This window comes from Protopterus annectens, chromosome 4.part0 (genome assembly GCF_019279795.1).
Source record: "Protopterus annectens isolate FY-2018-M chromosome 4.part0, PAN1.0, whole genome shotgun sequence".
NCBI lineage: Eukaryota > Metazoa > Chordata > Ceratodontiformes > Protopteridae > Protopterus > Protopterus annectens.
Genome location: NC_056733.1, coordinates 703,529,510 through 703,553,722, shown reverse-complemented (window position 1 = coordinate 703,553,722; position 24,213 = coordinate 703,529,510). Strand labels below are relative to the sequence as shown.

At 41.4% G+C, this 24,213-nt stretch overlaps 1 protein-coding gene across 1 annotated transcript in view; it reads left to right on the top strand.

The window, feature by feature from the left end:
• Positions 1-24,213, top strand: part of DDX51 (DEAD-box helicase 51) — a 523,171-nt gene that overhangs the window by 56,049 nt on the left and 442,909 nt on the right. The window contains exon 3 of the mRNA XM_044068677.1: positions 13,864-14,090. Within this exon, the coding sequence (XP_043924612.1) occupies positions 13,864-14,090 (227 nt within the window). The remainder of the gene's footprint in view (positions 1-13,863; positions 14,091-24,213) is intronic.

The following is a 24,213-nucleotide window of genomic DNA, read 5'->3' as shown; positions in this document are numbered from 1 at the left end:
TATCCATGAATGACCATAGCGTGCACGTGTTCGATTTAACACGAGGATGAGCTGGCTAACGCTTCTTGGGCGTGATAGTGAAGTGAATTATGGTAGCTGGCATTAATAACAGGTGACGGAAACGGAAATATTTTCATCTTACTGTTTCTATGTTTTTGATGTTAGTGGCATGAAACAACATGCCTTCTTTCATAAATAGTGGACTGAATTTACCTGGTTGTCAGTCAGCCAGTGACAGTCATGTGAAGACGTGCACACCTGCACAAAATGTTGGTGCAGGCTGCTTTAACTTATGCAGCATTAAACAGACGGTAAACTGCAGAGCTGTAAAGTAGGGGCAGATTTATAGATCACTGCATGACTAGAGCTGCGTTGTACAATTGTGCTGAGCAAACTTACTCTGCGAGGATGCTTCTAATTAGAAGTTGGGTAATGGGTCACTCAGTTTTTCCATAGTGACAGTTGCATTTCCATACATAGTCTTAATGCTTTGTATTCTCCATTTAGTGAGCAGAGTTGCCTTAGGCAGTGTTCTAATATTGATTTGGATGAATTTTAGGCCCACAGCTGTAAAAAACTTTAGACAAGGCTTCTGGGGAATAATGTTGTATGTTGTATAGTCCAAGAGAAGAAGATGGCAGGTAATCGGGTATTCTGAATATTTTCAGTGTCCCGTATTAAGCAAGATATTTTATATGATCATAGAAAGTTACTAGGCTAATGGCCCCAGGGTTCTTAAAAGTCTACACAAGTTCTACCCTTACTTCCATGATCAGCACCAGTTGCCTCTGTCCAAGAGGGACACTGGTGGAACCCCCCCCCCAGGGTGATTTTACGGTTGCCCTTTCCAGTCGTTTAGATTTTGTTTGAAGACCGCCAATGAGGTGCTCTGTTTGACATGAAGTGGGAGTCCATTCCAAGGTATGGTAACCTCTGGGAGACAAATCTGTCCCTCCAGCAGGTTGTATTTGTCATACCAGGTGATGGTCTTTAGAGCGAGTAACCCATGTACCATTTGACTCACAGATATGCAGCATTGCCAATAAAGCAGGGTCGAAATTTGCCTTGTATGCAAGGCATAGAACACCTCTGAGTAGTCTATATGAAACGGAAGAAAGTGACAGTGATTTCAGATGATCCACATTGGACAGATGCTGAAGACCTTAAATTTTCTTTGTGAGGAACCTTTGTGGTCTCTCTAGGTGGTGCAGGTGCTTGGAAAGGTACATACCAAAGGGGTGCTGTACTCAATTATTGGCCTGATGAGGAAGAAGTACAGAGAGGTTATAACTTCTTTCTTTCTGGAGGCAATGCTCTTACTTATGACATGAGCGATACAGAATGCCCTTCTTACCACTTTGGAGACATGGTGGTCAAAGGTAAGGTTGCTGTCTACCTGTGTGCCCAGGTCACTGCATTTACCAAAAGGTTGCATTGAGTTTAAGGCCATGACTTTGGCAGCAATCATTTGTTTGTGTAAGACCGCCTTGTAGGATGTTAACATTGTTTGGAGAGTCTATGACCACTCCCAGTTTGCCATCAGCAAACTTTGTCAGCTACAGGCTTTTGGTTTTAGTTTGTACCTCTGAGAAATAGATTCCAAACAGTAGAGGTCCCAGGACTAATCCCTGTGGAACACCGCTGGTTACAGGTCTGCTGTTGGAGGTGTATTTCCCTGTTTTGACTATATGGGTTCTATCAGTGAGCCAGTTAGAGACCCATCTAATGATTATAAGGGTTGATACCTAGCTGGGTGAGTTTGTCAATGATGCCTGAGTGGGGGATAGTGTCATAAGCCTTGACTAAGTCTAGGTAGGCTGTGTACATAGATTTCCCTTAGTCCAGGGCCTTGGTGATGGTCTCAAAAGAAGTCCACCAGGTTTAACAGGCATGATCTCCTTTTACAAATCCAAACTGAGTAGGGTCAAGGGATTGGAGATTGCCTATATCTTTCTTGATAAGGTCCATGACGATTCGCTCCATGGCCTTGCAGATAAGGCTAGTCAGGCTAATAGGTTTATAAAATAAACAAGGTGAACCATACAACTGGATACACGAACACCTTTAATACAAAATTTAACATCCACGTTCACTGAGCGCTTTCACCCATAAGCATCATGGGTTTCATCAGAGTAATGTTACAAATGCAGCAGCTACTTTTATACCAATAATTGCCCAATCAAAATAGTGTATTTTAATTGCTTAATTGATTATTCGATCAAAATAGATAATTAACTAACTATAATATATATTGTATTAAAAACATTGACATTAAAAAGTATATAATAGTTTTTATATAACTAGTCTCTTAATAAATTAGTATTGTGATGTAAAAACTTTAGTAAATATATAAATAACAATAAATACATTCAATAATTAATGATAAACAAATAATTTAAATATTATATGATTTAAGCTTCAAATAAGAGGTAGTTGAGATATGCTCGTTAATACCTGGCTTGTTACATGCATCTAGTCTTAACTGCCACAAACATTCTTTTAACTCTAGTAATGTATTAACATCACCTTCATTACTGTTAATTTGAGGTATCCTATCAATCACAAAAAACAAAAACCTTTTAAAACTTGTACATTTTGTACTGTGCATATATAGTGAACTAGTATTCTTCTTATTTCTAATGTCCCTGTCATGTTCTGCAATTCTGTCCTTTAACTTTCTAATAGTTTTACCTATATAGAAGGCTGGACATGACAAACATGTTGCTATATAAACAACTAGTTTGGTGTTGCAGTTAACATACCCTGGACATCCAATAGTTCGATTGTGGTCTTTAATGCTAACATAAGGTCCATCATTAATAAATCTACAACCTCGACAGAAACCACATTTCTTCATTTGTGAGTGTTTATAAATAACCTCACTTTCAAAATATTCTTTAAGATTTTTTCCTCTGCTATATACAATAATTGGAACATTACCTATATATTGTGTAATCTCTGTTTGTTTGGTTACTAAAAACTGTTTTCCATACTTCATTAACACTATTTGCCATCATATTTATGTTATTGGTGTATGGCAATACACTTGTTTTCAGAAAATCATCTTTCTTCTCTTCTTGCCTATCACTGGACATACCATATTTTATAATTGGCTTAAAACTAATACTTCTTTTGTGATATATTTCTTTTTTAATTTGGTCGAGCAATCTATTCGGATAACCTCTGTCAACTAATAGTTGTATCAAAAAATCCATTTATAAAATAAATTCCTTCTCCTCACTTATTATCCTAGATAGCCTCACCATCTGCCCTTTAACTAAATTGCGTTTTTGAAAGTAAGGATGGACCTTATGTTAGCATTTAAAGACCACAATCGAACTATTGGATGTCCAGGGTATGTTAACTGCAACACCAAACTAGTTGTTTATATAGCAACATGTTTGTCATGTCCAGCCTTCTATATAGGTAAAACTATTAGAAAGTTAAAGGACAGAATTGCAGAACATGACAGGGACATTAGAAATAAGAAGAATACTAGTTCACTATATATGCACAGTACAAAATGTACAAGTTTTAAAAGGTTTTTGTTTTTTGTGATTGATAGGATACCTCAAATTAACAGTAATGAAGGTGATGTTAATACATTACTAGAGTTAAAAGAATGTTTGTGGCAGTTAAGACTAGATGCATGTAACAAGCCAGGTATTAACGAGCATATCTCAATTACCTCTTATTTGAAGCTTAAATCATATAATATTTAAATTATTTGTTTATCATTAATTATTGAATGTATTTATTGTTGTTTATATATTTACTAGAGTTTTTACATCACAATACTAATTTATTAAGAGACTAGTTATATAAGAACTATTATATACTTTTTAATGTCAATGTTTTTAATACAATATATATTATAGTTAGTTAATTATCTATTTTGATCGAATAATCAATTAAGCAATTAAAATACACTATTTTGATTGGGCAATTATTGGTATAAAAGTAGCTGCTGCATTTGTAACATTACTCTGATGAAACCCATGATGCTTATGGGTGAAAGCGCTCAGTGAACGTGGATGTTAAATTTTGTATTAAAGGTGTTCGTGTATCCAGTTGTATGGTTCACCTAATAGGGTTATAGTTCCCGGGGTCAATGGAAGCACCACCTTTGTGCAAGGGGATAATGGTGACCATTTTTCATTCAGCTGGGATGAAGCCAGAGCTTAGACTATGACTGAAAAGGGTACCCAGTGGTGTTGTTAATTCTTGTTTGAGCCCATGTAGGATACAACCTAGGATGTTATAGGGTTCTACAGATGCTGTGTTTTTGGCTTTACAGAGGGTGTTTATGACCTGCTATTTAGAGATAAGAGGTAGAGGGCTGGTGGTGGGGATGTCATGAGATATATGTGGTTGGGACAGGGCAGTGAAGTTTTCACAGAACCTGTTGGCTAACAGGTTAGCTATGTCCACAGGCTCAGTATATGTGGTATCATTAACTACCAGTTCAGCACAAATCTAGGCCTTTCCTTTTAGGTTACGGATGTAACTAAAGAATGCCTTTATGGTTGTCCTTAATTGAGAAAGCTAATTTGGATTCGTAGCTTGCTTTGGAGGACTTCACAAGAAGTCTCATTTGCTTGTCTAAGCCAAGGAGGGAATGTTTCCAGTTTAGGGCTCGCTTCCTCTTATTCTTGGACAGCAATTTCTTCCTCTTATTGTAAAGCCTGTTAATGGCAGTTGTCCACCAGGCAGCTTTGCTCTTCCAAGAGGAGCTTGTTTTGGTCCTATCAGGTACTGTCGAGTCAATGCAATTATACAGGTGTTTGTATAAAGCATTGGTGTAGAACTCTGCATAGTTGCCAATTCCATCTGAGGTGGGAGGTGCAGTAAAGCTGTTTATACCATCTTGTAAGAGGTTATAATCTGCTGTGGAGAAGTTTTTAGTGTAGTTGCAGCTGGGGAGTGGGTCAGATGTGATAATTACTTCAAATGAGACAGATTTGTGGTCAGATCTCACTAGGGAAGACCTTACAGTCAGGGTGCTATAGTGGTCCCCCATATTGGTAAGATCCAGGATGTTGGCACCCCTTGTAGGAGTGTCAACTAGCTGGTCCAGGGCAATGAAGTTAATGAAGTCAAGGAACCTTTGGGCAAGTGAGTTAGACCACAAGTAATTTGCCCAGTCAATGGGGGGGGGGGGGGGGGGTAGTTGAAGTTGCCCAAAACCATGGTGTTCAGATGTATCTTGATAGCCTCTATTAGATCCAAATAGGTAGAGTGGGTGTCCTGATTCATGGAGAGGGTCCTGTAACTGGCAATGACTTGAATATGTGCACCTGAAGTATCGCCAAGGAATCATACTGTTTAACCAATCTGGAGGTGTATTTATCTTTAATGAATATTCATGCACCACCTCCTTTAGTTTTCACGCCTTCAGTTTGTAGTCTGAACGTGTGGCAGGAGGTGTAGCCCAGTATGTTTGGGGTGCTCTCCACAGCCTTGAACCAGGTCTCTGTGACTACACAAATGTCCAAGTTTTCCAAGGTGAAGACTGCTTCCAGTGAGTGCAGTTTCATGTTAAGATTCCTAGTGTTTAGCCGCAACACCTTGAAGTTATTTTTAGATAGAGTTTTTATGTCGGGGAATTTTGTCCTTGAGACACTGCCTAAAAAAGGCACTATGGGGGTGGCAAGAGCCTTGGCCAGTAGCCAAAATCCCAAGGTGACAGATAAAGACCATGTCTGGTGAAGCATTGAGGTCTCTCGATCATGTCTTCCCAGACTGACAGATACTGTATCCCATTGGAGTGAGACCAGAACCAAGCCAAGCCAATTATTGAAGTCTAATTTTTTCTGTTTGTATAGAGGCATCATCCTAGGTGAAGGTAAAATGTTGCTTAAGGCTAGGAACATACCTGCCTGAGACGCATAGTCTAAGAGCTCAGTCATGTCTCTCTTCATATAGTTCAGAGAGGTACGTACCAACATGGACTATGACTGTCTTAACGGTACCTGTTTTTGAGAGACTTGAGTGCATGTATGATATGGCGGATCCTGGCACCTGACAGACAGCTGACCATGATCTTCTCCTTATCCAGCCTGGTGAGAGGAGGGACATCTGTATATCACAATGGAATCATCTGTCACTAATATGTTTGGTTTTGTGTTTTGCCTTAAGGCTTGACAGAAGAGACACTGGTGTGAGAGCTAATACTTCCTCTGCAGAACAAAATACAGGTGTAGCATGCTTGTGTTTGTGTTTGGGAGGTTTCTGGTGTTTAGGTACATTTCTGGTGAGGAGCTCTGCATATGTAGGTATGTGTGATGTGGGTTTGGGTGGTGTAGGAGATGAGGTGTATATGCTGACAACCCGCTCATTGTCACATGTACTCACTGGTGTACGAGAGAGCATGGATTCAAGGTTGTTAATATAGTTGCATCTATCGCATGTTGAGTTTGCGTGGACTAGGAGTTGAAAGTTGTCTGTCACCATGAGGCAATTGATGCACCGCCTCAGGATGCCAATGTCTACCAAGCTGGCTGAAGAAACTGTGGGCAATTGTCTGTCCATAGTGTTGGGTAAATTTATATGGTCAGGAAACGAGGTCACACGGCTAATGTGTGAGAGGTGTTGGTACCTCTGAGGCTAGGCTTAGTGTTCCACCTGACAGTACAGCAGGACCGTGGAAAACCTCTGGAGAACCACAAGCAAAGTGCTAAGGGAAAATTTAACAGGCAAAATATTTGTCTGTAACTACCAATGGTAACCACAGCTATGCTGCAGTGCACGATGTTGCGCTACATGCAAACAAATGCAAATGCAGGAGTTAAAAGAAATTACCCTTTTAACTCAACTAGCCAATAAGGACACTGTGAGAGCTCTAGTCCAGTCACTCTTGATTAGATTGGACCAATGCATCACACTCTTCCCAGTAGGGTGCAGAAGGGCCCTCTCCAACAAAGATGGCTTGAATTTGATGCTAAGAAGTTACAGACACAGAAACCGCAAACCTGGAAGTGAGCTATGCTGCAGCTGAACTATACAGTTTTACAGTAAAATGTGGCAAAAAAACCCCTCAGTTTAGACATTTCAGACGCAGTAGAATGCAAATATAATTAAAAGTGCTATACAAGAGCAAAAACGGGCACTTTAGTTGGGAGCAATGGATGCCTCGGATCTTTGTGTCAGTGAACAGTCTGATTTTAGGAAGTCTGAATATAGCCTATGCTGCAAAATGCAGGAGCACCAGAAATCCAAAGTGCATAAGATCACAAACAGTTTAAAGCAGCAATTCAGTAGAGCACTGTCCTGAATTTAATCAGGCTACTGACAAGCAGTAATAAATGTGGCAGAATAAATGCAGTTGAACACTTAAGTACAAGCAGCAAAATAAAGAAGGAAGAGGCACAAATACAGTAGGAGCAGCTGAATAAAGTGTATTTTTTAAGAGTTAGGGTTACATGCAAGTGTGATTCTTGTGTGTGTGATGGGAAACTGCACTTGCTACTGTTAAGAAATTATGTCTGGTTTTGGGTAAGTTTGTAACTTTTTTTATTAAAAGCCATATGCAGTTTGACATTGTGCAGGAAAATTGGAAATGTCAAGGTGAATTTGAGGCTTTGTTTAAGAACTTTTCATATGTTCATAGATGTACTAGGCTAACTGCCCTTTTGGGCCATTTTAAGCCTAGCCAATTGACCCATATGAGACTCAAACCCTACACCTTGTGTCTGTAAGGCAAACTGGTATCTAAACCATTACGCCAACTTCCTAATGTTAATTTTGGTTCTTTGGTAAGTCTGCTCCTGACTTCTCTGTTAAGGGTAATGTTGCACTGTTATGATCAGTACAGTAGAACCAGCAGCAAAAAATCCAATGTTAAGTGTTTTATTAACATCCACTTTTCTTTCAAAAAGACTGAACTTCTTCAGACAGACATCAAAAGGTAGCAAATGTAAAAAAAAACTCCTTAAATACACAATTAACAACACATGATACATTTGAATGGACCAACCAACTGGTTAAAGCTCACTGACATGAATGTGTGGGGAAAAAGCTGATCTCAAAACTTCTTAAAGTACTACTGCATACAAAAGTCGAATCGATGAAAAATGTGTTTTAAAAACAAAACAAAATAGAAATATATATAAACATAAAATGTTTAAAATGTTTGAAACCAAAAAACATAGTATATAAAACCTTTTTAATGACAAAAGGTAAAAAGTAAAAAAAAATGAATGAAAAGTAGTAATAATAAAATTACCTCTGCATACTTCTAAGTTTCAAAATGCAAGCTAAACTTACTCTGTCATTGAGACCTGGAAGTCTATATGAACAGAGTTTCAGCTGCCAAATCACTTCTAGGCGCTCTAATAATAGTTGTAAAGGACCCCCCCTGATGTCAAAGGAAACCTGTCCTAACACCCTAAAAGTAAAACTGTGCTGAGGGTGGTCATTTAACATGTTTCGCCAAAGCATTTTCACACTTGTTTTTCCTAATACAGTATAAATGCTCATAGATTCTTTCATTAAAACCTCTGTCAGTCTTGCCCACATAAAACGCTGGGCAAGATTGGCAGCAAGCCAAATAAACAACCAATCAAGATTTACAGTTGAATCTACCAACAGTGGAGAAAGAAGACCCAGCAATTTTAAAGCTCGAACCAGTGGCAATATGCCTGCACATGTTACAACTATCACATTTGAAAGTGCCCTCTATTCTAACACGAGTGTCCTTTTTTGTTTCTAATATCCGTTTGAGGTTGTCACCCCTCCTATATATAAACCTAGGCAAAGTACCAAACCTGGCTTGTAAGGCATCATCACACAAGAAAATACTCCAGTTCTTGACAACCACCTCCTTAATTAGGTGAATCTCAGCACTGTAATTGGTGATGAAAGAGGTAGAAGTGTCAACTTTCTTGCTGTCTAAAAATACTTCAGGCATAACTGGAAATAGATGTTCTAGTGAACAACTTGTGAACGAACTGCTTTGTAAAATAGGTTTGTAAACACCCCCATACCTTTTAGTCTGGACCTCAGTAACCAGCTCATGAATAAACTTGTCTGGGTAACCTCTGTGTAGAAACAATCCCTTAATAAACTCACATTCTTCTAAAAAGGATTCATTGTCAGTTACCATTCGAGCAGCGTGCACAAGTTGCCTTGACTCCTCTTTTCTGGTGCCCAGGATGGGCACTGGTGAAGTGTAACATGGTGTTAGAGTAGGAACTCTTCTGAAATATTTTAGCCTTAAAGCTACCAGCAGAAATGTCTGTATATAAGTCTACATCCAGATAAGAAATTCTGGAATCAGACTCTACAAATGTGAAGTTCAAAAAAGACGTGCTGGAGTTGAGATAGTCCATGAATGTTCTCACATCATTAATGGAACCTTCCGTCAGTATAAAGATGTCATCCAAAAATCTGGTGTAAAAATCGATTTTGAACTGACCGTTATAGTTGCCAAGCACATATCTGTGTTCCCATTCAGCCATAACAATGTTGGCAAAACTGGCCCCTACTGGTGAGCCCATGGCTACACCAGTCTTCTGTAAATATATCTCTCCCCCAAATGTTACAAAGTTGTACCTCAAAATGACATCTAACAGTTCCTGCACCAATCTGATTTCTACACTGCTAGCACTGTGATGCAATAAACGGTCAGTGACCCAGTCTATCCATATGGCATGAGGAATAGACGTATAGGTCTTTACATCTATTGTCAAAATCTATGACCTCTCTTGAATTCTAAAGCACCTATGGCTTTCAAAAAAGCCCAAGAATCTTTACAAATGTGCGTTTCCTTTTCAACATATTTTTTCAATACGTTTTCCACATACTTGGCTATCGGGTAAGTGATTGAACCCCTACCGTTAACCAATAGCCTCATGGGGGGTTGTACACATCTTTATGGATCTTGGGCAATCCGAAAACTGTTGGAATCTTAGGAAATGAAACAGTCAAATATTTCAACACATCTTGTTCTATAACATTTTCTAAAAACAAATCATTCAAGAAAACATGGATGCACCTATACGCTGCATTCAATTCATTAATGCTAGATAGTGTATAAGCATCCTGCAATAACATGTGGATGAGGCAGTTTTCATAATGACAAGTGTCCATTAGTACTAAACCACCCCCCTTGTCTGGTTTAAGGATCCTGACAGGTAAACTTTTTAAAGTGTCCAGCAAGTCTACTTCGTCATCAGTCAAGTGTCCTAGAACAGTTAACCAAGTTTCTAATTTCAATTTCACACAAATATTCAAATAAAAAAGTAAAGGGTGGATAGGGGGCTTGAATGTACTTGGGACGCTCAAAGTTTTTTTGTCTAAAGCAGTGTTACCAAAAATTAACAATAAATTCAACCTACATATAAACAACTTAAAATCAAGTAGTGTGTATGCTAGGTTAAAATGTCTCCATGGAACAAAAGTAAGACCTTTTGAAAATAAATCAGACATCTCCATAGTGATTGTAAAACTCGAATAGTTATAAACAAAAAAGTCTCCAAAACTGTTACTGATAATGTCAGGATTTGTCCTTCGTGTTACTTCTGAAAAGGCTTCTTGCTGTTGTTCTTGTAATGGCTCTTCGTGTTGTAAAACCTCTGGTGGTTCTGTCCCCGGTTCGAGGAAAAAGATGGCTCATAACCCCATTAGTTAGGTTAATAGGAGCAGCTAGACTGTGGGTTATGAGGCAGACAGCTAGTTCCAGTAGGCTGGCCACTGGAGAGGGTGTGGAGGATGTTGTTCCTACAGAAAATTTTGTAACTGATGATGGTAGGGATGAGGAGATTTCTCGTCCTACACAGTCTTTTTCCTCGAACCGGGGACAGAACCACCAGAGGTTTTACAACACGAGGAGCCATTACAGGAACAACAGCAAGAAGCCTTTTCAGAAGTAACAAGAAGGACAAATCCTGACATTATCAAAACAGTTTTGGAGACTTTTTTGTTTATAACTATTTGAGTTTTACAATCACTATGGAGATGTCTGATTTATTTTCAAAAGGTCTTACTTTTGTTCCATGGAGACATTTTAACCTAGCATACACACTACTTGATTTGAAGTTGTTTATACGTAGGTTGAATTTATTGTTAATTTTTGGTAACACTGCTTTAGACAAAAAAACTTTGAGAGTCCCAAGTACATTTATCCACCTTTTACTTTTTTTATTTGAACATTTGTGTGAAATTGAAATTAGAAATTTGGTTAACTGTTCTAGGACACTTTCAAACAAAAACTTGACTGATGACGAAGTAGACTTGTTGGACACTTTAAAAAGTTTACCTGTCAGGATCCTTAAACCGGACAAGGGGGGTGGTTTAGTACTAATGGACACTTGTCATTATGAAAACTGCCTCATCCACATGTTATTGCAAGATGCTTATACACTGTCTAGCATTAATGAATTGAATGCAGCGTATAGGTGCATCCATGTTTTCTTGAATGATTTGTTTTTAGAAAATGTTATAGAACAAGATGTGTTGAAATATTTGACTGTTTCGTTTCCTAAGATTCCAACAGTTTTTGGATTGCCCAAGATCCATAAAGATGTGTACAACCCCCCCATGAGGCTATTGGTTAACGCTAGTTCAATCACTACCCGAGCAGCCAGTATGTGGACAACATATTGAAAAATATGTTGAAAAGGAAACACGCATTTGTGAAGATTCTTGGGCTTTTTTGAAAGCCATAGGTGCTTTAGAATTCAAGAGAGGTCATAGATTTTTGACAGTAGATGTAAAAGACCTCTATACGTCTATTCCTCATGCCATAGGGATAGACTGGGTCACTGACTGTTTATTGCATCACAATGCTAGCAGTGTAGAAATCAGATTGGTGCAGGAACTGTTAGATGTCATTTTGAGGTACAACTTTGTAACATTTGGGGGAGAGATATATTTACAGAAGACTGGTGCAGCCATGGGCTCACCAGTAGGGGCCAGTTTTGCCAACATTGTTATGGCTGAATGGGAACACAGACGTGTGCTTGGCAACTACAACGGTCAGTTCAAAATCGATTTTTACACCAGATTTGTGGATGACATCTTTATACTGACAGAAGGTTCAATTAATGATGTGAGAACCTTCATGGACTATCTCAACTCCAGCACGTCTTTTTTGAACTTCACATTTGTAGAGTCTGATTCTAGAATTTCTTATCTGGATGTAGACTTATATAAAGACATTTCTGCTGGTAGCTTTAAGGCTAAAATATTTCGGAAGAGTTCCTACTCTAACACCATGTTGCACTTCACCAGTGCCCATCCTGGGCACCAGAAAAGAGGGGCAGTCAAGGGGCAACTTGTGTGCGCTGCTCGAATGGTAACTGATAATGAATCCTTTTTAGAAGAATGTGAGTTTATTAAGGGATTGTTTCTACACAGAGGTTACCCAGACAAGTTTATTCATGACCTGGTTACTGAGGTCTAGACTAAAAGGTATGGGGGTGTCTACAAACTATCGTTCACAAGTTGTTCACTAGAACATCTATCTCCAGTTATGCCTGAAGTCTTTTTAGACAGCAAGAAAGTTGACACTTCTACCTCTTTCATCACCAATTACACTGCTGAGATTCACCTAATTAAGGAGGTGGTTGTCAAGAACTGGAGTATTTTCTTGTGTGATGATGCCTTAAGCCAGGTTTGGTACTTTGCCTAGGTTTATATATAGGAGGGGTGACAACCTCAAACGGATATTAGAAACAAAAAAGGACACTCGTGTTAGAATAGAGGGCACTTTCAAATGTGAGAGTTGTAACGTGTAGGCATATTGCCACTGGTTCGAGCTTTAAAATTGCTGGGTCTTCTTTCTCCACTGTTGGTAGATTCAACTGTAAATCTCGATCGGTTGTTTATTTAGCTTGCTGCCAATCCTGCCCAGCGTTTTATGTGGGCAAGACTGACAGAGGTTTTAATGAAAGAATCTATGAGCATTTATACTGTATTAGGAAAAACAAGTGTGAAAATGCTTTGGCGAAACATGTTAATGACCACACTCAGCATAGTTTTACTTTTAGGGTGTTAGGACAGGTTTCCTTTGACATCAGGGGGGGGTCCTTTCCATAGAGCGCCTAGAAGTGATTTGGCAGCTGAAACTCAGTTCATATAGACTTCCAGGTCTCAATGACAGAGTAAGTTTAGCTTGCATTTTGAAACTTAGAAGTATGCAGAGGTAATTTTATTATTACTACTTTTCATTCATTATTTTTTACTTTTTACCTTTTGTCATTAAAAAGGTTTTATATACTATGTTTTTTGGTTTCAAACATTTTAAACATTTTATGTTTATATATATTTCTATTTTGTTTTGTTTTTAAAATACATTTTTCATAGATTCGACTTTTGTATGCAGTAGTACTTTAAAAAGTTTTGAGATCAGCTTTTTCCCACACATTGATGTCAGTGAGTTTTAACCAGTTGTTTGGTCCATTCAAATGTATCATGTGTTGTTAATTGTGTATTTAAGGAGTTTTTTTTATTTGCTACCTTTTGATGTCTGTCTGAAGAAGTTCAGTCTTTTTGAACGAAAAGTGGATGTTAATAAAACACTTAACATTGGATTTTTTGCTGCTGGTTCTGCTGACGTGGATTTTGTTTTATTTATTTCAGTTTGTTTTAATTTTCCCTTTGCTTCAGTATGATTAGTACAGTATTCATACATTACTGTTGATTGTTATGCCATATTTCATTGAAAAAGAATGGGTGAAAATTAACCGTATGATCCACTAGTGTATCTGCTTGAGGCGTGTTATTTATGGAGACTTTACAAAGTAAGTTATATCTGATCATGTGTGTGAGCTTTAACCAGCAAGCTGTCAGTAGTTTATTGGGTAGCATCCTGTGCAAAAGCTTCTGCATGGTGGATCCCACAGTGCATTTTACTCTTCTTAGGTGCTTCAGAAAGTAGCGGAGAAGAGGAGGAACTGTCTGACTCTGAAATTGTAAGTGACCAGGTAGGAACGGCTGGCGTACATCTAGATGAAATTTCAGATGATGCTGCAAGTGACCTAGAAGAGGAACAGACTGATGATCTGCATGAAAAAGATACCGAGACAGAGGAGCTTCCTCAGTCCACACTAACAATTCTTGGAGGGTTTGAGAAGAAAACTGTACAGAAGGTAAGCACGTGTGGCGGAGTCTTTTTATACTTCATCACTATAGACTTTGGTGTGTTATTTTTGTGCGTGCTTCTGAGTTCAAAACTATAGGCCCCCTATGCCTAGCTCTTGTGCTGCTTTTAATCCAGTCAGAAGACATCTGATGGTGGTGACCATGCTGGTTGTGGTTCCTTACTTAAGCTTCCAAATACTGGTCAGCCATGTAGCTTGCCATTCCTTTTCAGCCCATCTTCTCCATAACCAGTGACAGTTTCTCTGATTAATCTGTGTTCCTCGTCTTCTGCATCCATATTTAAAATCATTCATGGTTTTCACCTTTTGTTCTCTTATTGACCTGCTTCATTTTCTGAAATGCAGTTGAATTTTGTATTATAGTTGCTTTCCTTTCATCGCCCAGAAGTTTAAATTTAAAGGCAGTCTTTATTTCCCAAGGAGTATGAACCACTGGACACAGCCCTGAGCCTTTTGGTCTGTAAGATCTATTGTCACTCCTTGCTGCTTGTTGCTTGGTTTCTTTATGCTGTACTATGAAAACTCACAGTATACTGAATCAAGAACTTAAAATACTACCAATGAACCAGTGGACCATCGATGATTTTCGGACCCAGAGGTGTAAACACAGATTGTGTTTATAATCCCAAAGGTGGGTGAATCAAGAACTTAAAATAAAATGCTTAATTTTGGAGGGGGGGCACTTTTTTTTTTCTTCAAATCCTCTATGTAGGGTACTGTCTGTCCTGTATATCTACGAACTTAAATCTGGGGTCACTGCACCATAGCAAAAACAAACCTTCATTATTTTTTATGTATTTTTAAACTTGGAATCTCATGATATTGATTACAGGCACACTCCTTGAGGACCCCCTGTATGAATGGGCTGGGTGTAGACTGTTTTTTGACCTGGACTTTTTTGCTGTGGAAGCTTTAAAATAATTTGCTGGGCCCAGTTCTAGAAGTCTGTCCTGATTTGTCTGCATCCAATTTGAATTAAGTTCCTGTAGTGTCCTTAATTGGTGTGTTTGCAGATGGATATTGTTTAACATCTTCTGTTTGGGGGCTACCTTTTTTTCCTGTGCAGGAATTTTGATGCTAAGTGATCTGAATCTACAGATGTTCATCGTGTTGCACTGCTGCAGTCATCACACTTGGGTTGTCTGCCGTCAGGCGGTCCCGCAGTCGGCCCAAGTTCCAAAGTCTTGGTCCGGCGTCGGTTGCGGTTGCTTCTTCCCTGATGTCAGTGCGACAGGGGTATAAGAGAGGCAGCCGACGCCATTTTCTTCAGCCTTTCTTGCCGCGCGGTGCCCGAAGCAGAAGCAGTTCGCAAGTGCCAGTCGGCCTACTCCTGAGATTTTCAAGTCGAATTTCAGACCGAAGTATTCAATAAAGCTAAGTACCCTGTTGGGGAAATTTTTCTTGCCTCAGTCCGATGTCAGAAAAAGTTAATAATTGCATTTCTTGTGGGATGGAAATACCTCATAAGGATTTTCATTCTTATTGTATTCCATGCCTAGGCCCAGACCACGATGTCACAGGTTGTCGGTTTTGTGCTAGGTTTAACAAACGTACTATTAAACGTCTGTTTGATTTCGCCCGATATTTCTTTGGTAGAAAATTTAATTACATCATGCCGTCAGAGCAACCGACGTCCGGGATGCATAAAAAGCGCAAAGATAAGGACAGGCAGCCGAGACCCAGACCAGACACCGAGGCCCCTGCTAGGCCAGTCTCCAGTTCTCCGGTTTTCAGTGAGGTGCCTACGCAGCCCCTGACTACCGCTGATTTAGAACCACAGGCTGCCTCAGACTCCCAAGCGGAGATTGCTGGGCCTCCGTAGCCTTTATCTTTAGGCCCTACTGACTCCATTGCAGAAGTGTAGTTGAAAGGCCTTCAGTTGCTGAAGGTGTCTTCAGACCGACTAAACTTACTACACTTACTATTAAATCCTATGCTAAGTTGAAAACATTAAAAGTAAGAAAGCCAGTTCAGCATTCTCCAGTACAAGGCCCCATGCCTAAGAAACAGATGCTTAAAATGGCTGAAGAATTACCCTGGGATTCCCATCTCCCTCCTGATAAAAGGCCTAGACAGGAGGAAGACTACACTTCATCTGACCAGGTTTCCATTTCCTCAGATTCTTCCTGAGGAACAGGAATACTCCTTTCCCCCATATGAAGATGCCGATGCCGAAGAATCAATCCCTTCATCATCTCCCCCAGAGGGCTACTCTTTTGGGGGAAACCTTGCATACCATGAGGGAACATTTCCACTGGGAAGGCCAGGATTACTCTGATTTTAAGAAAAGGCTCAGAGAGTTCCTTTTACTGCCTCAGCACCAGACCTCTTGCTATTCCACCAGTGCTAAACATTGTGGATGATGTTTATTCAGAATCTAGCCTTAATCCAGATTCATTACCTCCAGCCCCGGCCAAACCAGACAGAGATACTACAGAGTCCCTGACTCTCTCAAATTCCTATACAAAAGCCCTGTTGCTGACCCAGAAACCATTTCCCAGGGTCCCAAAGGGGTTAAGGCCTCTATTGCTAAAAATCCTGTACCCTCTGAAAGAGATTCTAGTGCACTAGACAGACTGGGAAAGAAAGTATACACCTCAGCTACTCTAGCCATGAGGGCCTTAAATTGCCAGTTTCACATGCTGAAATATCAACAATATTTGATGTCTCAATTAAAACAAAAAATGCTCACACATTCAGAGCAGCCTGACTATAAGGAAATGCAGGATTTATTGCATGCAACAGAACAAGTGGGAAAACATACTTTGCAATGTGGATTTGATTCATTGGAAGCTTCTTGCAGAGCAGCAGTAACAGGGTCTGTCATTCGCAGGCATGCCTGGTTAAAAGAACAAAGTTTACCTGATCATGTTAAAGCAAAGTTATTGGATGCACCTTTACAGCAGGATGTTTTATTTGGTGTGAAAGCAGAAGAGGTTTTAAAGAAAACAGATAGAAGATAAGGCAAAATCTGTGCAGACGGTCAAGGATTTTTTACAGGTACAACCCCCTCGTTTTAGCAGAAATTAGCCAACCAAGAATTGGTCCTTTCCAACTTCTGACAGACCTCAGAGGGGCAAATACAGACGCCCAAGGGGCAGAGGTCAGCCACAAGGTTCTTACAAGCCTCGGCACTGGGGCGCCACAACCCAGAAAGGAGGAGAAGACAGGCTTCAAACTTTCAGAAAACAATTACAATGACTTACCCCTCAGACTGCCAAGCAAATCCCTCTTGGCAGCTCCCTTGGGAGGAAAACTAGCACTTTTTACAGGCAATTGGCACATCATCACAAAAGACAAATTGGTTCTAAATATCGTATCTCAAGGATGCAGGTTCCACTTTCACACTTTACCAAGGATAAAAGGAATGCCAAATCTGCCACCAAATCAATGGGCATAGGATCAAAGACAAATTACAGCACTCATGGACATGAGAGCCATTCAAGAGGTCCCTATACAGGAGCAAGGACAAGGATTTTACTCAAGACTCTTTCTGGTTCCCCGAAAGGACAAAGCCTGGAGACGCATTCTGGACCTTTCAATTCTAAATACTTACCTTGAAGTTCCCAAATTCAAAATGTTGACACTACAGCAACTTCTTCCCATGCTGGGCAAGAAGGCTTGGCTAGTAACGTTGGACCTCAAGGAGGCATACCTGCATGTCCCTATCAGACAAAATTGCAAAAGATACCTCAGATTTATAGCAGGTTCAACTCCTTACCAATTCTCTGCACTGCCCTTTGGCTTATCTGCTGCGCCCAGGTTCTTCACAAAATGCCTGGCACCAGTAATTGCGTACTGCAGACAAAGAGGAATTCAAATATATCCGTACCTGGACGGCTGCCTTATTCAAGCAGAAAGCAAGGACATTCTTTTAAAACATCTGGCGTTTGTTAAAAAAAACTACTAAGTTGCCTAGGGTACACAGTAAATGAAAAGAAGTCAAAACTAGTGCCCTCACAAGAGATAATATTCCTGGGTGCCAGCTTAAATACAACGGCCCAGATGGCTTATCTCATGCCAGGCAAGCAAGGAAAACTGACTCAATATTTCAAAATGATGGCAACAAAAACCTAAGTCCCTGCAAGAAAAATTCTGCAGGTCTTGGGGTTCATGGCATCTTGCATACTACTAATTCCATATGCCAGACTGCATATGAGGAAATTACAGTGGTACCTGAAAAGCGTATGGACTTGGCACAGCCACAGCTTGCAATAATATCGCACCTTCCCTGCCTTCAACAGGAGTTTCTATGGTGGGCTCAGGCATGTCACCTCAACAAGGGTCAGCCTTTCACCTTGCCCACAACCAGGCAGATAATAACAACAGATGCATCGGATTACGCCTGGGGAGTACACATGGCAGGGCAGTGTATTCAGGGCAAATGGACTGAAGATCAAATGCATCTTCACATCAATCAAAAAGAGATGCTAGCTGTACAAAATGCCCTAACAGCTTTCAAGGACTTCCTACTATCAGGACAACTTCTAATAAAGACTGACAACACCACAGTGATGTGGTACATAAACAAAAAAGGGGGCATGCATTCCTACCCCCTATGCAGGCAAGCAATGACCTTGTGGAATGCAGCACTGACCTACCAAGTTCAACTACAAGCACAATTCCTGCCAGGAAAGAAAAATACATTAGCAGACTATCTAAGCAGAAATATCATGGACCCTCATGAGTGGAAACTAAATCCACAAGTATTCACAATGATAACTCAAAAATGGGGGAGCCCAGACATAGATCTTTTTGCCTCCCCCAAAACTACCAAATACGGAAATTTGGCACAAGGACATACCACCCACTGGCTTGGAAAGTGGACGCCTTATCATTCAGTTGGAAAACATTAAAAGTGTATGCCTTCCCTCCACTGCCTCTTCTGGCAAAGGTGCTGCTGAAAGCCAGACTAGAAAGACTGGCCACGCCCACCATGGATTTTACCTCAAATTCCTCACCTGCTGACTCAGCAAAACAATCAAATTTTACACAGCTAGCTCAAGACTTTAAATCTGGCTGCATGGCGGATTACTTAAACAACCAGTCAACACTCCTTTCTAAAGCTGTTATGGATGTCATTTTGGAGGCTAGGAGACCCAGCACCAGGAAAACATACTCCGATAAATGGAAAAGATTCTGCGCCTGGAACCAGGCTAAAGGCCTAAATCCTCTTGTCCCAAATATTCCTCAGATATTACAATATTTAACTGAGATGCTGGACAAAGGCCTTTCCTTTTCATCTATTAAGATCTATGCTTCAGCTATTTCAGCTCAGTACAACACGGATCCTCCTATATTTTGGCATCCATTACTAAGACAGTACCTCGGAGGGGCTAAGAACATAAGACCGCCCCAGCGAGCACCAACACCAATTTGGGACCTCAATTTTTTGTTTTGGAAAAACTTACTCTACCACCCTTCGAACCAGCCTTCTCAGCTGAATTACAATTTCTATCATGGAAAACGGCCCTGCTGCTAGCAATAACTTCAGCACGGAGAGTTTCAGAGCTACAGGCCCTAATGGCAGTGGAACCTTTCATCATTTTTCATCAAGACAGAGTCTCTTTATGAACTAACCCTACCTTAATGCCAAAGGTGGTATCCAGTGTGGCTCTAAACCAATCCATTCATTTACCCACCTTTTATCCAAACCTCCAGAATAAAGGGGAAAGGCTACTTCACTCTGTTTTATCCAAGTAGAAACATAATTGCCTGTGAATGTCCAAAGGCTTTCAGAAAATCTGACCAACTGTTTGTATCCTATGCTGCAGGATCACAAGGAAAGGCTATTTCAAAACAGACCATTTCAAAATGGATAGGGCATTGTATCCGCTTCTGCTACACACACCATGGGAAACCTGTACCTGGTAACATTAGACCCCATTCCACCAGGGCTACAGCCACATCAGCAGCCTTCCTCAGAGGGGTACCAACCAAGGATATTCTGGAGGCTGCAACTTGGAGTTCAGTGCACACCTTCACCAAGCACTACCACTTGCCTCTATACTCAAAAACCAGAGCTGCCTTTGCCACTGCAGTGCTGCAGGGCCTCCTAGCTCCTCCAAACCCTGTTTAGTACCAGCCGCCCAGCCTTAGCTTTGGGATTCAACCCAAGTGTGATTCAACCCAAGTGTGATGACTGCAGCAGTGTAACACGATGAACATAGTACAGATGTCCTTCAAGAATGCAACTGCAGTCATAACATATGGGTTGTCCTGCCTCAGGCAGCCCTCGGTCGGCCGAATTCCAAAGTCTGGGTCCGGCTTCGGCTGGTGTCGCCTCCTCTCCGACGTCACAACGGCTGGAGTATAAAGGCATCGGCTGACGCCATCTTCTTCAGTCATTCTTGCCGTGCGGTGCCAGAAGCAGTTCGCAAGTGCCGGTCGGTCAGCTCCTGTGTTTTCAGTACCGAAGTCATCTAAAAGCTAAGTACCCCGTTGGGGAACATTTATTCTTGCCTCAGCCGATGTCAGAACAAATTGAGAAAGTTAATAATTGTTTGTCTTGTGGTAAACAAATACCTCATAAGGACTTCCATTCTCTCTGCCTTCCTTGCCTGGGCCCAGACCACGACATCTCGGCCTGTGCTGCCTGTGCTTGCTTTAATAAGTGCACTCTCAGGCGCCGGGCAGAATTCGCCGAGGACTTTTTCAGTGAATCTTTTGCGTATATCATGCCGTCGGATCAACCGACAACCCAATCTGCTAAAAAACGCAAGGACCGGGACCGATATCCTCGGCCCGCGTCCACTACCGGTGCTACTCCTAAACCCTCTGCTAGTGCTCCGGTCCCTTCGGAAGTGGTAAATCAACTGCTCCAGGCCGACGACACAGTGTTAACACGACCTTCAGTCTCGGAGATCTCTCCGGTGCCGGTTGTTGATTTTCCTCCGGAAACCGAAGTTCTGGATCTACCCGACACCATTTCTGTGGACAAGGTTACGCCTGCACGTGGGGCTGCTAGGCCTCCTGTATCCATGTCCATCAAGGCCTTTGCACGTGCTAAGGCCGCCAGTCAGGCCAAGGCCCATCCTAAACCTGCCCAGGCCCCTTCATCTGATAAGCAGATCATGTCTCTGGCTGCAGATCTTATTTCCCTTATCAGGGGGTCTCAGCCTCATCCGGACAGGGGTTCTCAGCCACCTGCAGAGAAAAGGCCTAGAACTGAGCAGGCGGACGACCTCTCTTCGGATGAAGCCTCTGGGGATTCTGAGCATTCTGATACCCAAGAAGAACCCTTCCAGGCCTACGAGGACTCTGATGCTGAGGAATCAATTCCCTCTGCCTCCCCTCCCGAGGACTTCTCATTTGGTGAAGTCCTGCATTCCATGAGGGAACATTTTCAATGGCAGGATCAGGAATTCTCTGACTCCAGGAAAAGGTTTCATACTTTCCTCAAGTTTCCCCAGCACAGACCTTTGGCTATTCCACCAGTTATGGATGTTTTGGATGATGTTTTCTCTGACTCCAGTGCCAACCCTGATTCTCTTCCTCCTGCTCCTGTCAAGCCAGACAGATATTATAGGGTCCCTGACACTCACAAGCACCTATTTAAGGCCCACTCTGTGGATCTAGAAACTATTTCACAGGGCCCCAAGGGAGTGGCTTCCTCCTCTGCCAAAAACCCACTGCCAGCAGACAGAGAAGCAAGGTCCCTGGAGAGATGGGGTAAAAAAGTATATACCTCTACTACCCTAGCCGTGAGGTCACTTAACTGCCTTTTTCACGTTTCAGTACCAAGATTTTCTCCTGGATGATTTACAGAAAAAGTTAGCCTCTCCTGAGCCTATTGATAAAAAGGCATTGCAGGTTCATATACATAACACTCAGCAGGTTAATAACCATTTTCTGCAGTGTGGTTATGATGCACTGGAAGCTTCATGTAGGGCAGCTATGACTGGGGCTGTGATACGTAGACATGCTTGGTTAAAGGATCATTCTTTGCCTGACCATGTTAAAGTGAAGTTACTGGATGCACCTTTGGAAAAACAGAAGCTTTTTGGTGCTAATGCACAAGATGTATTGAAATCCATAGAGGAAAAAGCAAAGTCAGTACAGACAGTCAAAGATTTCCTTCAGGTTCAGCCACCCAGATTCAGCAGAAACTGGCCCTCAAAGAATTGGTCCTTTCCCGGCTCAGACAAGTTTCAAAGGGGAAAAAGCAGACGTGCCCGAGGTAGAGGACAATACCGAGGATCTTACAGGGGCCGCCAATGGCAACCTCCAAATCAAAGAAGTGGCGCAGACAGTTCAGCTGCACCACAAGGACAATCACAATGACTTGACTTTTCACCACCTACAAAGGTTCAAAGAGAAGCACCTTTGGGGAAAATTATCCTTATTCTCACAAAACTGGCATATCTTAACCAAGGACAACTGGATTCTGGATTTGATAGACAAAGGTTACAGATTCCACTTCCACACATTACCAATAAGACAAGGCATGCCAAACCTGCCACATCATCAAAGGGCAGAGGCACTCACTCAAGTTTCCAAGCTATTAAGTATAAAAGCAATAGAAGGGGTTCCTCCTCAGGAGCAAGGCCAGGGATTTTATTCAAGACTGTTCCTTGTTCCAAGAAAAGAAAACAAATGGAGACCCATACTGGACTTGTCAACTCTAAACACTTTTCTCATTGTGCCAAAGTTCAAAATGCTGACGTTGCAGCAACTCCTTCCCATGTTGGGCAAGGTGTCTTGGCTGGTCACTCTGGACCTCAAGGAGGCATACCTGCATGTCCCAATCAGACAAAGCTTCAGAAGATACCTCAGATTTCTTGCAGGGACAGAGCATTATCAATTCTCAGCATTGCCGTTTGGCTTATCTACTGCGCCCAGAGTGTTCACGAAATGCCTGGCATCAGTAGTGGCACACTGCAGACTGCAGGGGATTCAAATATACCCCTACTTGGACGACTGCCTCATACAAGCAGACAACAAACAAACCTTAAAAGAAAATTTGGACTATGTCATGCATCTACTGCAGGCCTTGGGATACACAGTCAGAATTCAGAAGTCAAAACTACTGCCACCCCAACAGATTATCTTCCTAGGAGCCAAACTGGACACAGAAAACCAAATGGCCTACCTCACAGAGGAAAAACAGCAGCATTTACCAGAGTACTTCAAAGGCCTAGCAAAACTCTCCCAGCTGACTGCAAGGAAAATCCTGCAGGCCCTGGGTTTCATGGCATCTTGCATCCTTCTGATACCTTTGGCAAGACTTCATATGAGAAAGCTGCAATGGTATTTAAAAAACTTATGGTCTCAACACAGCCAAAGCCTAGAGGACATAATCCCACTTATTCCATGTCTGCAAAAGGAATTTTTATGGTGGGCTCAAGCCAGTCAGCTAAACAAAGGCATGTCTTTCAACAGACCTCAAGCAGGCCAAATGATTACAACAGACGCCTCAGACCATGGATGGGGGGCGCACATGGAGGGCAGATGCATTCAAGGTCTTTGGATGCCAAAGGAAAGACATCTGCACATAAACCAAAAGGAGATGTTGGCAGTGATACATGCAATTGAGACTTTCGAAAAATCACTACAAGGACATTTGCTAGTAAGGACAGACAACACCACTGTCATGTGGTACATAAACAAGCAGGGAGGCACTCATTCTTATCCCCTCTGCAGACTAACAATGCTTCTCTGGGAAAAATCCCTGAGCCTGAAGATACATTTACAATCCCAATTTGTACCAGGCAAGGACAATGTACTGGCGGACAAGCTGAGCAGAAATTTCATGGATCCACACGAATGGATGCTGCACCCTTACATTTTCTCTCAACTGACAAAGGCATGGGGAAGACCGGACGTAGATCTTTTTGCTTCTCACTTAAATCATCACCTGGAAAAGTTCTGCACAAGGACTCACCATCCTCTAGCCTGGAAAACAGATGCTCTCTCCTTCAGCTGGAATTCTCTAAAAATTTATGCATTCCCTCCTCTGCCTCTGCTGACCAAGGTGATACTGAAGATCAAAGCAGAACAACCAACAGGCATCTTGATAGCTCCAGACTGGCCAAGGCAACACTGGTACCCATTGCTATTGACCATAACTCGGACCAAACCATGGCCTCTGACCCTATGGCCCCTGCTCCTA